At 46.2% G+C, this 12,228-nt stretch overlaps 1 protein-coding gene across 2 annotated transcripts in view; it reads left to right on the plus strand.

The window, feature by feature from the left end:
- EEPD1 (endonuclease/exonuclease/phosphatase family domain containing 1) overlaps positions 1-12,228 on the plus strand; it is a 115,137-nt gene that overhangs the window by 60,571 nt on the left and 42,338 nt on the right. For both annotated transcript variants that reach the window (XM_084783930.1, XM_084783931.1), the window contains one exon: positions 6,753-6,804. In XM_084783930.1, the coding sequence (XP_084640056.1) occupies positions 6,753-6,804 (52 nt within the window). The remainder of the gene's footprint in view (positions 1-6,752; positions 6,805-12,228) is intronic.

Consider the following 12,228-nt stretch of genomic DNA (forward strand, 5'->3'; position numbering starts at 1 on the left):
CCTGGCTGCTCTGTCTTTGTACTTGTCCATATTAAACTTGATGAAGCCCTGCTTCTTTGAGATAGGGGACTTTCTACCTGTCAAAGAACATGACCTTAGTAGGACCTCAGGCACGTATCCTTCATTCTGTGCCTTGGGGAATAAAGGCTTAGCCAGTGTGAATGCTGGCCATGTTGCCTTGCTTCTTCCCAAAGGTCTCGTGTATACCTGCCTGATACTTAAATATGGACAACAAAAGGTGAGTGTAATTTGTAGTCCTAGACAGGCTTATCTCCAGGGTCCCTAGGACAGCTCATGTAAGCAGCAAGCTGGACATAGTACCAGTGAGCCTGCTGTTTGCAGCCGTTGTTCGTGGACAATATATTTTAAAAAGTGAAAAAATGTACAGGGTGCACTCTGCATTTTGGTGCTTTAGAATTATAGATAAAATCCCTGCAAACTCAACTATAGGCCTGTATCACTTGGCAACAGGGATACATCTGGAGCAGGGAGTCATTAGGTGATTTTATTATTGTACATGCATCGTAGAGTGCACTCATATAGGCTAAGAAGGCTTCAAAAGCACTGAAAATAAAAGCTTATGGGACCATCATTATACATTGGGCCATCTTTGACTACCGTGCTGTCATGTGGGGCATGACTATACATAGTGAAGTGGAAACAACTCAGGCAAGTTTCTAACACATTAAGCACAATTTTGTTGTTGTTGTTGTTTTTAATTAGGAATAGGATAGAGAGACTGTACAAGTTGTGAGATTATGTTTTCTAGATAGGCCTGGAACACTGTACCCACAAAACCTCAAGAATATGGTTGCCTGAGCAAGCCCTATATAATACCAGTCAATGTGCTAGTTCAGAGAGGGGGAAATTCACAAGGCCCCACCCCTAGAGGAAAGAGCTCCAGGCAATGCTGAGAGAGGGAGAATCAGCTTTCTTCAGAGTCAAGCTCCTCGCTAGATGGTCTAGTCCCACATGGGCAACCCTGAACACGTGTTGATCTGAGCGGATTTGATATATGTATATTTATGCAACAGTAATAACTAAGGAAGGAGAGGTCATGTCTTTGAGAGGGAGTGGGGGAAGCCAGGAGGAGTTGAAGGGGGAGAGAGGAAGGGGAGCGGGGAAAGTGATACAACCACAGTACTCGGAGCGCGTGTGTGGCTGTCAGAAGACAACTTTATGGAGTCAGTTCTTTCCTGTCACCTTTATGTGCATTCTGGTGATCGAGCTCAAATGGCTATACTTCCAAAGCAAGCGCCTTTCCTCACTAAGCCATATTGCTGGCCAGCCCTAAACTCAGTTCCTAAAATGAAAAAAAGTTTTTTTTTTTTCAGATGTGAAAGAGTGAAGAAGGGGGTATCAATTTAGAGAAAGAGGTTCTCCTGGTATTGCTCTTTGCTCAAAAATAAGAAATATGGGTAAATTGAATAAGTTTCTAAGAAAGTGGAGATCACAGAAGTAAACCCATGTGGTTGAAAACCTGAGAATGGAACATAAACTCTGAGGACTGTCCTTAGGGAAGGTCATTTTCCAGACCGTGGACTCAAGGGCAATGAGTGCAGGCTGGATTTGATGTAGATTATTCTAGAGATGACATACACAGTAGCCCTCAGCTTCCATGAGGAAGGATGAGGTGACAATGTGTTTGTACACAGTTCCATGCCTTTCCTTGGAGAAGTGTCTGCCCAGCAGAGGCTGACACCCCTGGCTCCCAGTGGTCGCAGAAGATTAAACATTAGGGAAACCAAGTCTGCCTGTGACATTCATGACCCCTCCTGAAAATTGGGGACCACAAAGATGGTTTCTTTATGACCTTGTTCATGTGGAGCCTCCTCTGAAGTGGAAGGGAGGAAGGAGTGGACGGGCAAGCGGCGTGGCACCATTCCTGGGCTTGACTTTGTTCAACTTTCTAAGTACTATACAGGGACATTGAGTAGAGTGGCCCTGGCCTATGGCCACCAGACTGGGCTGTGACTGAACCTTCACCTCCTTTTCTTCTCCTGCCCTTGCTGGGAGCTTCCTGTCCGGTGCCTTCCGCCTACTTCCCTCCGCTAGAGACATGGCCTTTCCTCCTCCGAATCCTGGAGTTAACATGACAGATGTACTGGGATAGGCTTTTTAGAAATGGAATCTCCACACTCCTACTTTTCCTTGTGGAGGAGATTGTGGGAAGGTTGCACTGTAGCACAGAGCTGCCCTGGGTACTCTCTGGAACCTTCTGGAGTCTTTGTATCCTGCCATAATATGTGAACGGTGACCACATATACTCTGAGCAAAACTGACAGGATTTAATCAAGGATGGGGCTGAGCATGGTGGCTTAACTCCTGTCATTCCAGCCCTTGAGAGGCTGAGGCAGGAGGATTGCTGAAAATAAGTAAGACATGACGTACCTTAAGCTACAGAGTGAAATCCTACTCCAAACCAAGCCAAACAATAACACCAACAAAACAAAATAAAACGAACAACTTTCAGCAAAAAGAAGAGCAGGATGAGACAAAAAAGAACATGGAGAGCCCCGAGCTTTCCTCCTTCACAAGCCCAGCTACGCGAGAAGGAGGCAGAACACATCTTTTTGCCTGGATTTTAACCTCATCATTTCTCCTCCTTATCTCCTGTCTACTCCTAACCCACTGGACTGTGGCATCCTCCATCTCTGGGGTCTCTCTTGCTCTAGGTACCAGTGTCTCCAAAGTGTGGCCTAGACCCTGGGCTCCGGGTCGCCCTCCCACTTTCCTGGAAGCCTCTCCTGCTCTCAAAAAGACAATTGGTTGTCGTTATTTGATAACTTCCCACTTTGTAGCCTTCCACACTATAGGAGAGTGCACTCTCCGCACTGCCTCTTCTAGTCCTCTCAGAGGCATCACTGTGTCAGCTGTTGCTCTGCTAAAAAAGATGGTGCCCTCCGGCGTGTTGCCTCCTTGAGGCTTGTACGGCAAAAATCAATTGTGTGTATTCTAGGTGCTTCTACGTGCTGCTTGAAGTGGTGGATTTTGAATCAAATTGGTTCTGCCAGCAGCTGCTTTGATATGTTTTCCCTCTTGTCTCTAAGTGGAGTATAGGAAGAGGAAAGACTGGTCACTGCTGTGTTCATCTGCCTGGCTCTGCTGCTCTCAGAGAATGCTAACTAGGTACCAGGCCACCCACTGACACGTGCTCTGAGACCCAGATCCACAGTGGAATGTGGGAGAGTCCAAACATCACACATTCCTGTCCCTTGAGCATGTGAGCCTAAGCAGCACCTTGGCTGCTTTCAGCTCTTAAGGGCAGGGACACCATTGTGCTCACACATGGTGCACTCCCCCATCCTCACCCCCACCCTGCCAAACAACATGATGTAGTTTCTACAGCAGGTGATATTCAATGTGTATTTGTGAAGTTAGCAGAAGGAAGGAGCCACAGAAGACAGGGCAGAATTGAAAATGACATATCAGATGATCTTCCAGAGTGAGAAGTTAGATCGTATAAAATGGAAGATTTGGTAAGTAGGTTCGCTGCCCCTAAATATTTGCAAAATTATGCGCAAAATTACTTCCCAGGGCGTACCTGGGGTTAGAAGATTGGATATCATCAGTACAGGTCAAAATATCCAAGTCCTGAGGAGTACCCAGCATTAGAAATAGCAGTGGGATAGCCTCTAATGGGACATCTGAGGACACCCTCGGAGCCTGCAGGTCTCAGGAGGCAGTCACAGCTTGCTGAAGGGTCTGAGGCAGCAAGCCCCAGAGAAGCCACCTGCTCCTGCTGTGAGACGCAGACTGTCTAGCTTAAGTGTCTCATCACCATCACCCCCTCGGCTCCTGTGGCCCTTCCATCTTGGGTCTGGGTTTTACATGGGAGAATGTCCCTTTCTTTCTGCCAATGACATCAGTGCTCACGTTGGTTTTTGAACAGATGTTGCGTGGGCTCGAGCTTGGTATCCTCTTTAATAGATTGGTGCGGCTTGCCAGGGTGTTGAGAAGGGTTCTGAGGTTCAGTTTCAGTTGAGCAGAGGGAAACCCCATGGAAAGAGCTGGCACAGGGGCAGGGATGAGTGAAGGGGAGCCACGTGGATGCTACCCTGTTCTAGAGACGTGGAGAATAGCCTAGAGATGGTGGAGGCTATTTTAATTTAATTTACCCCACCCACCCCCAAAGCTTTCCCTTGGTGCTTTTCAGTAGGTTGAATGTGGGGTCTTTGTGGATGGGGAAAAAAAGAGGTCAGTGGCTTCACAGCCTCCATGGCTAATCTGCTGACATCTGATATTGGACACTAGACCAGACCCTGTGATTGCAAACAGGCAGGAACAGGAGGCTGTTGAACACATCCCTCCAGAGTTAATCTGAGAGCCAGTTTAAGATGCTGTAACTTGAGCTGTGACTGGTGCCTCCTAACTTGGCGCAGAAGTTGCTGCCTACATTGTTACCTAGAACCTTAGCTCTGTTCACTGGCAGTCAGAATCTGCTGAGGAGGGCCAAGGGCTTTGAGTCGCCACAGGGTCTGTTTCACTAGCCACAGTTGGTTATACAACCATGTTTAGTAGCTCACCTCCTTTGAGACATTGTTTTTTTCATGTGGAGAAACTGAGGCATGACTTTGCCTTTGGCTCCTCTACACTGGGATGTATGAGTTTCCGAAGCAACTTGGCCCATGAGGGTAGCAAGTATTCCTTGGATGTTTTGCACATGTCTATTGTAGATACTGCAAGAGTAGCTGTGGGCAAGGACACCTGAGCTCTCAGCCTTCAAGCCTTCAGCAGTTAGGAGAAGATAAATGGAGCAAATGGCAAATAATAGTATAGAGTGTAGTGAGTACCCTGAGGAAAACAACATCTAAGTAGAAACCCTCCATGTTGGCTGACCAGAGACACTCTTTGGGGATAGTCACAAAGTATCTCTCGAGTCTGAGATATATCTGAAGCAAATCTGTCCAGTGGAGAGAATGCCTCGAGGCAGTCTCTTATTTTAGCACCTGAATCATGGACAGAGGTAGTAATGGGTTTCTTATAGACCTTGAAGGTACCGGTTGCCTCTCCCAGTCCTGCCAGTAAGATGATCCGTTCCATTTGGTAAGATGTACTCACTTAGTTGTATCAAGAATGTGAAGACATTTGTAAGGTACAGTGAGCCTTCAATGGCATTATCGCTGTAGGCAGCTATGTGTCACAAGTAAGGTTCACCTCTGCTCTGCATAAGCTGTGACATATGGACTGCAATGACCCCCATAGATAGGTGCATCAGCCTTGTGTGTGTGTGGGGGGGTGGGGATGTTATAACTCATTAATGTCTGAATTCTCACGCTTCTGTGTTGTATTCAATATAGCCCAGGTCTTGACTGCATCCTTGAAGCTCATGTTCCATAATGCTTCAGAAGCAACAAGTATAACAACAACAACAACAACAATAATAATAATAATAATAATAATAATAATAATTATAATAAGCAACAAGTATAACAATAACAACAACAACAACAACAACAACAACAACAACAATAACATTGTCCCAGTACTGAATCCTGTCACCTCAGTCAGTGGGCACAGGCAAGGCTTCAGGCTCTAACCTAGAAACTGGAGCACTGGCCATTTCTCTTGGGATCTTTGGCTATCCCTTTACAAATAGCCTTCATCCAAAACTTCTCCCCACCTGGGCAAAGCTATTTTTGTCTCTTCAAGATTAAGCACTTCTGCTGTCTGTGGAGACAGGGTCTCCTTAATATCTCTCTTCATCCACTCCTCTCACTTCGCTTTATGTTCTGATTTGACCTCGGCTTCCAAGGAGCCTTGAACTCCTCACATGCAGGTAACATGCTCTAAAGTCACACTCATTCACAGCTTCATGCACACAGTGAGGTGCCATTAGTGCCTGATGGGCGATATATGATGTTGATTCTTTGCTCACTATCTCAAAAAGGATTATGTGAAGATTGACTCTGAACATGAGTGACTGTTGACTTCTTTATCCCTCAGAACTTAGCCAAGTTCTTTTCATGAGCAGTTATCAGTCACTTTAAGGATGCTTTGTGGTTATGAAATTTATATAACAAAACTTACCATTTTAACCATCATAAAGCACACATTTTGGTGGCGTCAACATTCTCACTATTGTGTTACCATCACCACCATCCAACTCCAGAACTTTTTTTTTTTCATCCTACAGGGAAATGTCACTCTAGCTTAAAAAAATAAAAATAAAAATAGCTCCTCATATCCTTCACCCCAACCCTTGGAAAAAAACCACTTGTCTTTCTCTCTTTTCCAGCTTGGCTGTCCTTAGCACCTCATGTAAGTGAAAGCACTCAGAGTTTATCTTTTTGTCACAACTTGTTTCACTCAGCATGTCTTCAAGATGCATCAGTGATCTAGGCTGACTATATTAGACTATCCTTCCTTTCAGGGATGAATAACACCCGCACCCCACTTTGCATGGGTCCAGGTCTCTGCTGATAGACATTCGGGTTGTTTCCGTCTTTTAGTTATAAGGAATTGTGTGAGCACTGGTGTGCAAATTCCTTTTCAAGCCCTGACATTCACCTTCTACTGAAAATAGAAGTGCTTAATCTTGTGGTAAAGTTACTTTTAGATTTTAGAAACATTTTGAATATATTTGGAACAGTCATTTTGAATCAAACAAAAAAGTCACCTTAAGGTGGGAGGTGACATGGAAAGATGCCCTGAGACCTCACGTTCTTATTTTTGTGACCTGTGTGATGAGATGACGCTTGGTGGCACAAAATGACCTGTTTTAAATAATGGTTTTAATTTTATTTTTACAGCATCAAACTTCTGGCTGTGCAAGAACTGCTTGACAAAGAAGCCCTGGAAAAGGTAAATATTTTGTTTTTCTTGGCGCACAGGAAGAATTCTGCTCCCTGACCAGCAGCAGCACTTACTGCAGAAATGGTCTGGTTCTTCGTATTTTCCACAGGCAGTGAGCCATGCAGACTTTCACTCAAAGCTTCCAGTCCTCAGACTCCATCACCCTTGCAGACTCAAGCTCTGCTGGTGAAAGCAGAGGCTTGCTAATCACAAGCCAGGCCACGCCCTCTAGAAGGTCACCTGTGCTTCTATGCAGTAGGACCAAGGGGCCTGCCACATGCCAGGCTGCGAGCTTGCGGTCCCCTCCTCTCTGTTCAGTGTTTGATTATCTGAGTGTACAGATGAAGGAATTGAGGGGCGGCCACACCTGGTAACCAGCCCAAGGCAAGTGAACTCAGTGGGAGAGTGAGGATTTGAATCCCCTAATTCTATTTCTGAAATGCTGCCTTTCCTGTTTAACAGATGTGGTTGCAATAGTGTTCTATTAGTGTGTTTGCTGTAGTGTTCTATTAGTGTGTTTTTGGCTGTTGCGGAAGACTGGGGCATCATCACTTCCACACCTGTGCTCTGGAGAGCTATTGGTGCAGCTTCGGTCTTCCATGTTCAAGTCAACCCTGGAACTCACAGCTGTTTTCCCCGTGGATTCTAGTTCTGGATGTGAAGAGGAGTGGGTTTGGCAGTGCAGGTTAGGCAGGTACTGAGGAGCCAGGCCCTCCATGCCATTGGGAGAGCTATTGTACCCAGGCGGTGCTCTCGTCCGGGCGAGCTCAGGACTCTTGCTACAAATGCAGCTTTAGGTGTTGACTATAATTTGTAGATGACCATAAATGTAAATGGTCAGAGAGATAAACATCCAATGGTACTTGTTTTAGGAACTTGCAATGTTTGGGGGTAGTGCCCAGGCTCTTGGTACTAAAATGAGGAATGACTCTAAAGTGAGCATCAAGCCATGAAGGGTGGGGAGCGGCCTGAGCTCTGACGATCCACTCGGCCTCTTTTCTATGATGAGTGAAGGAAGTAGAGCGCATCCACGGACCTTAGAAAGCCAAGATGCGAGGCAAAGGAGTTAATGTAGCCAGATGGCTCTCTGGATGCCAAAGCATTCTGCTCTTATCAATTCTTGATTATCCATATTAATTCTTCATAAACAACCAGCCATTAAAACATGTTATGATGACTATAAAAGCAATCAGTGGGACAAAGGACAGCCTTGATGGTGGATGGTAGATTAGATAATGGTACTAAATTAACCATAGAGTTTCCTGAAGTTGATGCCTTGTTTGTGATTCTGTAATAGGAAGGCCTGGACCTTAGGAGTTACAGGAAGTAATATAGGAACGAATCTGGAAAGATTCTGAAGACAGTGGAGAGAAAGAAAGAGAGAGGGAGAGGGGAGAGGGAGAGAGAGGGAGAGAGAAGGAGGGAGGGGGATCAGCAGCGATAGTATCTATCGTGTGTGTGTGTGTGTGTGTGTGTGTGTGTGTGTGTGTGTGTGTAAGAGATGGGGTGGGATATGCAGATGGGACAAAATACAAACCATTGAACCTTCTATGTAAGCAGGTATATGAGAGTTCTTTGTATGTCTTTGAAACTATTTTGAAAGACTCATCCCGTTTTTTTTCTTCCTAGTAGTACTCACTGCAGTGATTTGTTTTGCTTCTTGGTTTTGAAAGGTTAGGGAAAAAAAAAATCGTGCCACAGGTGCAACTTCCACACCCAGTGCATCAGTATAATAAAAACACAAGCACCAAAAAACACTAGTTATGTCTTTGAAGTGGTTACTGTCCAAGTTAGAGAGGCCACATAGCCAGGCCATTCCAGGGGACCAGAGCTTGCAAAATGGAGACGTGGTGTCAGGCTCGCTGTCACTGGCTGCCAGCCATTTTGCCACCCTGAGAACCAGGCCTCTGTGGTTCTGCTCCAAAGGCTGCCTTCTCCTTCTTTCCTGAATTATCTTAGGTTACTTATCCTCTGTGCCTCAGGTTTCCAGCTCTAAAATGAAAATCCTAATCCTCAATTCACAGAGGTTTAGAAGAGAGTTAAATGGGCAGGCTAGGTAAAGGCATTTGGGAGGACACCTCGATCTCAGTGATCTGCACGGCTTCCCTTGTCCCCATCCACCTCCACTTTCCTCCTCCCCTCCTGTCTGTCTTTCCTCTCTGTAAGCCTGATGGTGGGTTTGCATCCTCCCTCCCCAACAGCCGAGCAGCGGAAAACATTATAGGACCATTGAAATATCTGCAAGGACCAATAGGGAGCCAAGAATGTGCAGTTCTGCTTCTTCCCTCTCCTGTGCAGTTGTCTGCTGTTTTGCTCATTCATTCTGCGAGTGTTGATGTTTCTGCATGCTAGGCAACCACTAAACATTTTTGGAAATGCTCAGAAGCAGCCAGTGGTTATGCACTTGGTATTCCAGTTGTACTTTGAGTGATACATGATATATTCGCTGGATTAGTGCTTTTTTGTTTTGTTTTGTTTTGTTTTGTTTGTTTTTTTCTTGCAGTAAGATTGATTCAGCGAGTTGTTGAAATAAGATATGGTCCCTGAAGAGCCTCCTGGGTGATATTTTCCCTTCCACTTGGTCAGGCTAGAGAACCACTGAGAAAAATCCCTGGTAAACAATGCAGCTTTGTTCCTCAATGTATTTGTTCCTGGGCCAGTAGCTCTGGAAGCTCATTAGAGATGCAGAACTCTGACTGTTAGCTCAGACCCACTCAACCAGAGCCACAGCCTGCCGAGAGCCCAGGTGACTGGTGCACATCAAAGTCCAAGAACTGTTCAGGAGAGGGTCATTTGCTACTACCACAGTGATTATTGGCTAGCCTGTAATAGTCAGAAACTTATTAGAGTGCAAAATTTTTGTTTCTGTGTCCAGGGAAGTTCCTTTGGGAGGTGTATGCGTGGGGCAACTAAAAAGAAGCAGACAGCATCATTTTACGTATAGATCTCTCTTTGTGTGTTGCATGCACTTGAGTATGCAAGCACACATACTTGTTTAGAAGCCAGAGCAGAACTGAGGAGCAACTTTTCTCTGTTGCTCTCTGCCATATTGCCATGAGACCGAGGCTCCCACTGAACCAGAGGCTTGCTCTTTCTGCTGGTCTGGTCCAGCAAGCTCCTGGGCTTTGCCCGGTCTTTGTTGTAGGGCTGGGGTTACGGACATGTGCAGTCATGCCTGGCGTCTTACTTAGAGTTTCATTGCTGTGAATAGATGCCATGACCACGGCAACTCTCATAAAGGAAAATACTTAATTGGGCGTGGCTTAGAGGCTCAGAGGTTTAGTCCATCACTGTCACGAGGGGAAGCATAGCAGCATGTAGGCAGACATGTTGCTGGAGAGGTAGCAGAGAGTTTTATGTTTGGATCCACAGGCATCAGGAAGAGAGAGGGTGACACTGGGCCTGGCTTGAGGTTCTGAAACCTCAAAGCCTATCCCCTCTTACACACTCATTCAACAAGGACATACCTCCTCCAACAAGGCCACATCCTGATAATGCTACGCTCTCTGAGTCTATGGGGACATTTTTATTCAAACCACCACATCTGGCTTTTTTAAAATGTGGATGCTGGAATGCGAACTCAGGTCCACATGCGTGCAAAGCCAACTCTTCTCCAGCCCCTTAAAACCTTATTCATATCTAACTTTTTCTGCTAGAAATAGTCAGCCAGCAGAGAGGTCTCAGGCGTGCAGTTTGTAAGCCTGTCTTTGCCTGTGCAGTGATCATCCTGCCTCTGCCTCCCCAGTGCTGGGATTACAGGCCTGTGCCACAGCCTCAAGTTAGGGCCGTGGGCTGGAGAGAGGCTCAAGGACACCTGACAAGTTGTGGCTCTGAAATTTTCTTTTCTTTTCTTCTTTCTTTCTTTCTTTCTTTCTTTCTTTCTTTCTTTCTTTCTTTCTTTCTCTTTTTTTTTAATGAACACTATACAAAGCCCACTTCCCAGATTAGACACAGAAAATTGTCAGTTATTTTGAAAACAAGTTACAAGCCGTAGAACTAACAGTCTAAGTTTCCTTGTCCAGTTTTTATTTCTAGAAATTATTAGCCATAACATTTACGCAGAGGGCCTGGTGCAGACTCATGCGGGCCCCCATGCTTGCTACCTTAGTCTTTGTGAGCCCGTACGAGACCTGTTTAGTTGATCCAGTGGTCTGTCTTCTCCTGGTATCCTCTACCTCTCTGACTCCTACAATCTTTGCTCCTCCTCTCTGGTAGGGTTCCCAGGTCTCCTAGGGGTGGAAACCAGATCGGGACCTCAATTGAGTCTCTTTGTCAACATTAATATCTGGCTGTGCTATGGGTCTCTATACCCACTCCCATTTCCTGCTGGAGGAGGACTCTGATGACTGCACAAGGCACCTACCCTAGGTCTCTGGGCTATCCGGTCTTTAGTTCCTGGCCACCCAGACAGCATAGGGGATGGATTTCCCCTCATGCCAAGGGCCTCAAGTTAAGCCAGACATTGGTTGGCCACTCTTACAATTCCTCTGCCACCATTGCCCCAGGACATCTTGCAGGCAGGACGGATTGTAGGTGGAGGGTTTTGTGGCTGGGTTTCTCTTCCCATAGCCTGTGAGTACCTTCTTGCACCAAAGAGACTAAGAGTGTAGTGGTGAAGGCTCCATGCTGGCAGGAGCTCCAGCTATGTTCAATGAGCTGTGTGGGTCTTGTCCTTGGCAATGGGGCTCTGTTGTCAGTTTTTAGAGAGCGATCCTCTGCCTGGCATCATCCTGAGTTGTTTAGGGATCTCCATGGAAGCCCCCCCCTCCCTTGGCCAACAATTCAATAGACTACAACCTAGTCCCACCAATAGGAGCCTTGCCTAGCTACAAAAGATGGCCAGTGAAGACTCCATATCCTCCGTTACTAGGAGTCCTCCCTAAAGTGACCCTCACAGATTCCAGGAAGTTTCCACTGGACTAGGTTTCCACATCACTCCCCAGTTCCAGCTCCCCAGTTCCGGCTGTCTCTCCCTATACTCTCTCCCTCCATCCCTGATCCCATCCACACCTGCTCCCTCCCACTACCCTCACCACCTGCTCCCAGCCTACTTGCAAACTCTCTTCTATTTCCCCTTCCGAGGGAAATCCATGGGACCCCCTAGGGCCCCCCTCTTTTCCTAACCTCTGGTTCTGTGGAGTCTGTGGATTGTAGCTCGATTATCATTTATTTACTTGACAGATAATATCCGCATATGTATGGCTGTTGGCGTGATGTTTTTGTGCCGCTCACAACAGTGGAAGGGGGTTGTGTCTTGACTCTTTTGCCTGCTGTTGGGACTCTTTTTCTCCTATTGGGCTGCCTCGTCCAGCCTTGTTATGAGGGCTTTCACCTTGCCTTATTGTTTGGTTGTGTTTGGCTCTCATCTCTTGGAGGCCTGCTGTTTTCTGAAGAGGGAATGGGAGTGGATCTAGGAGAGAGGGGAGGGGTTGG

Source organism: Acomys minous (assembly GCF_964271855.1).
Source record: "Acomys minous genome assembly, chromosome: 5".
In the NCBI taxonomy this organism is placed as follows: domain Eukaryota; kingdom Metazoa; phylum Chordata; class Mammalia; order Rodentia; family Muridae; genus Acomys; species Acomys minous.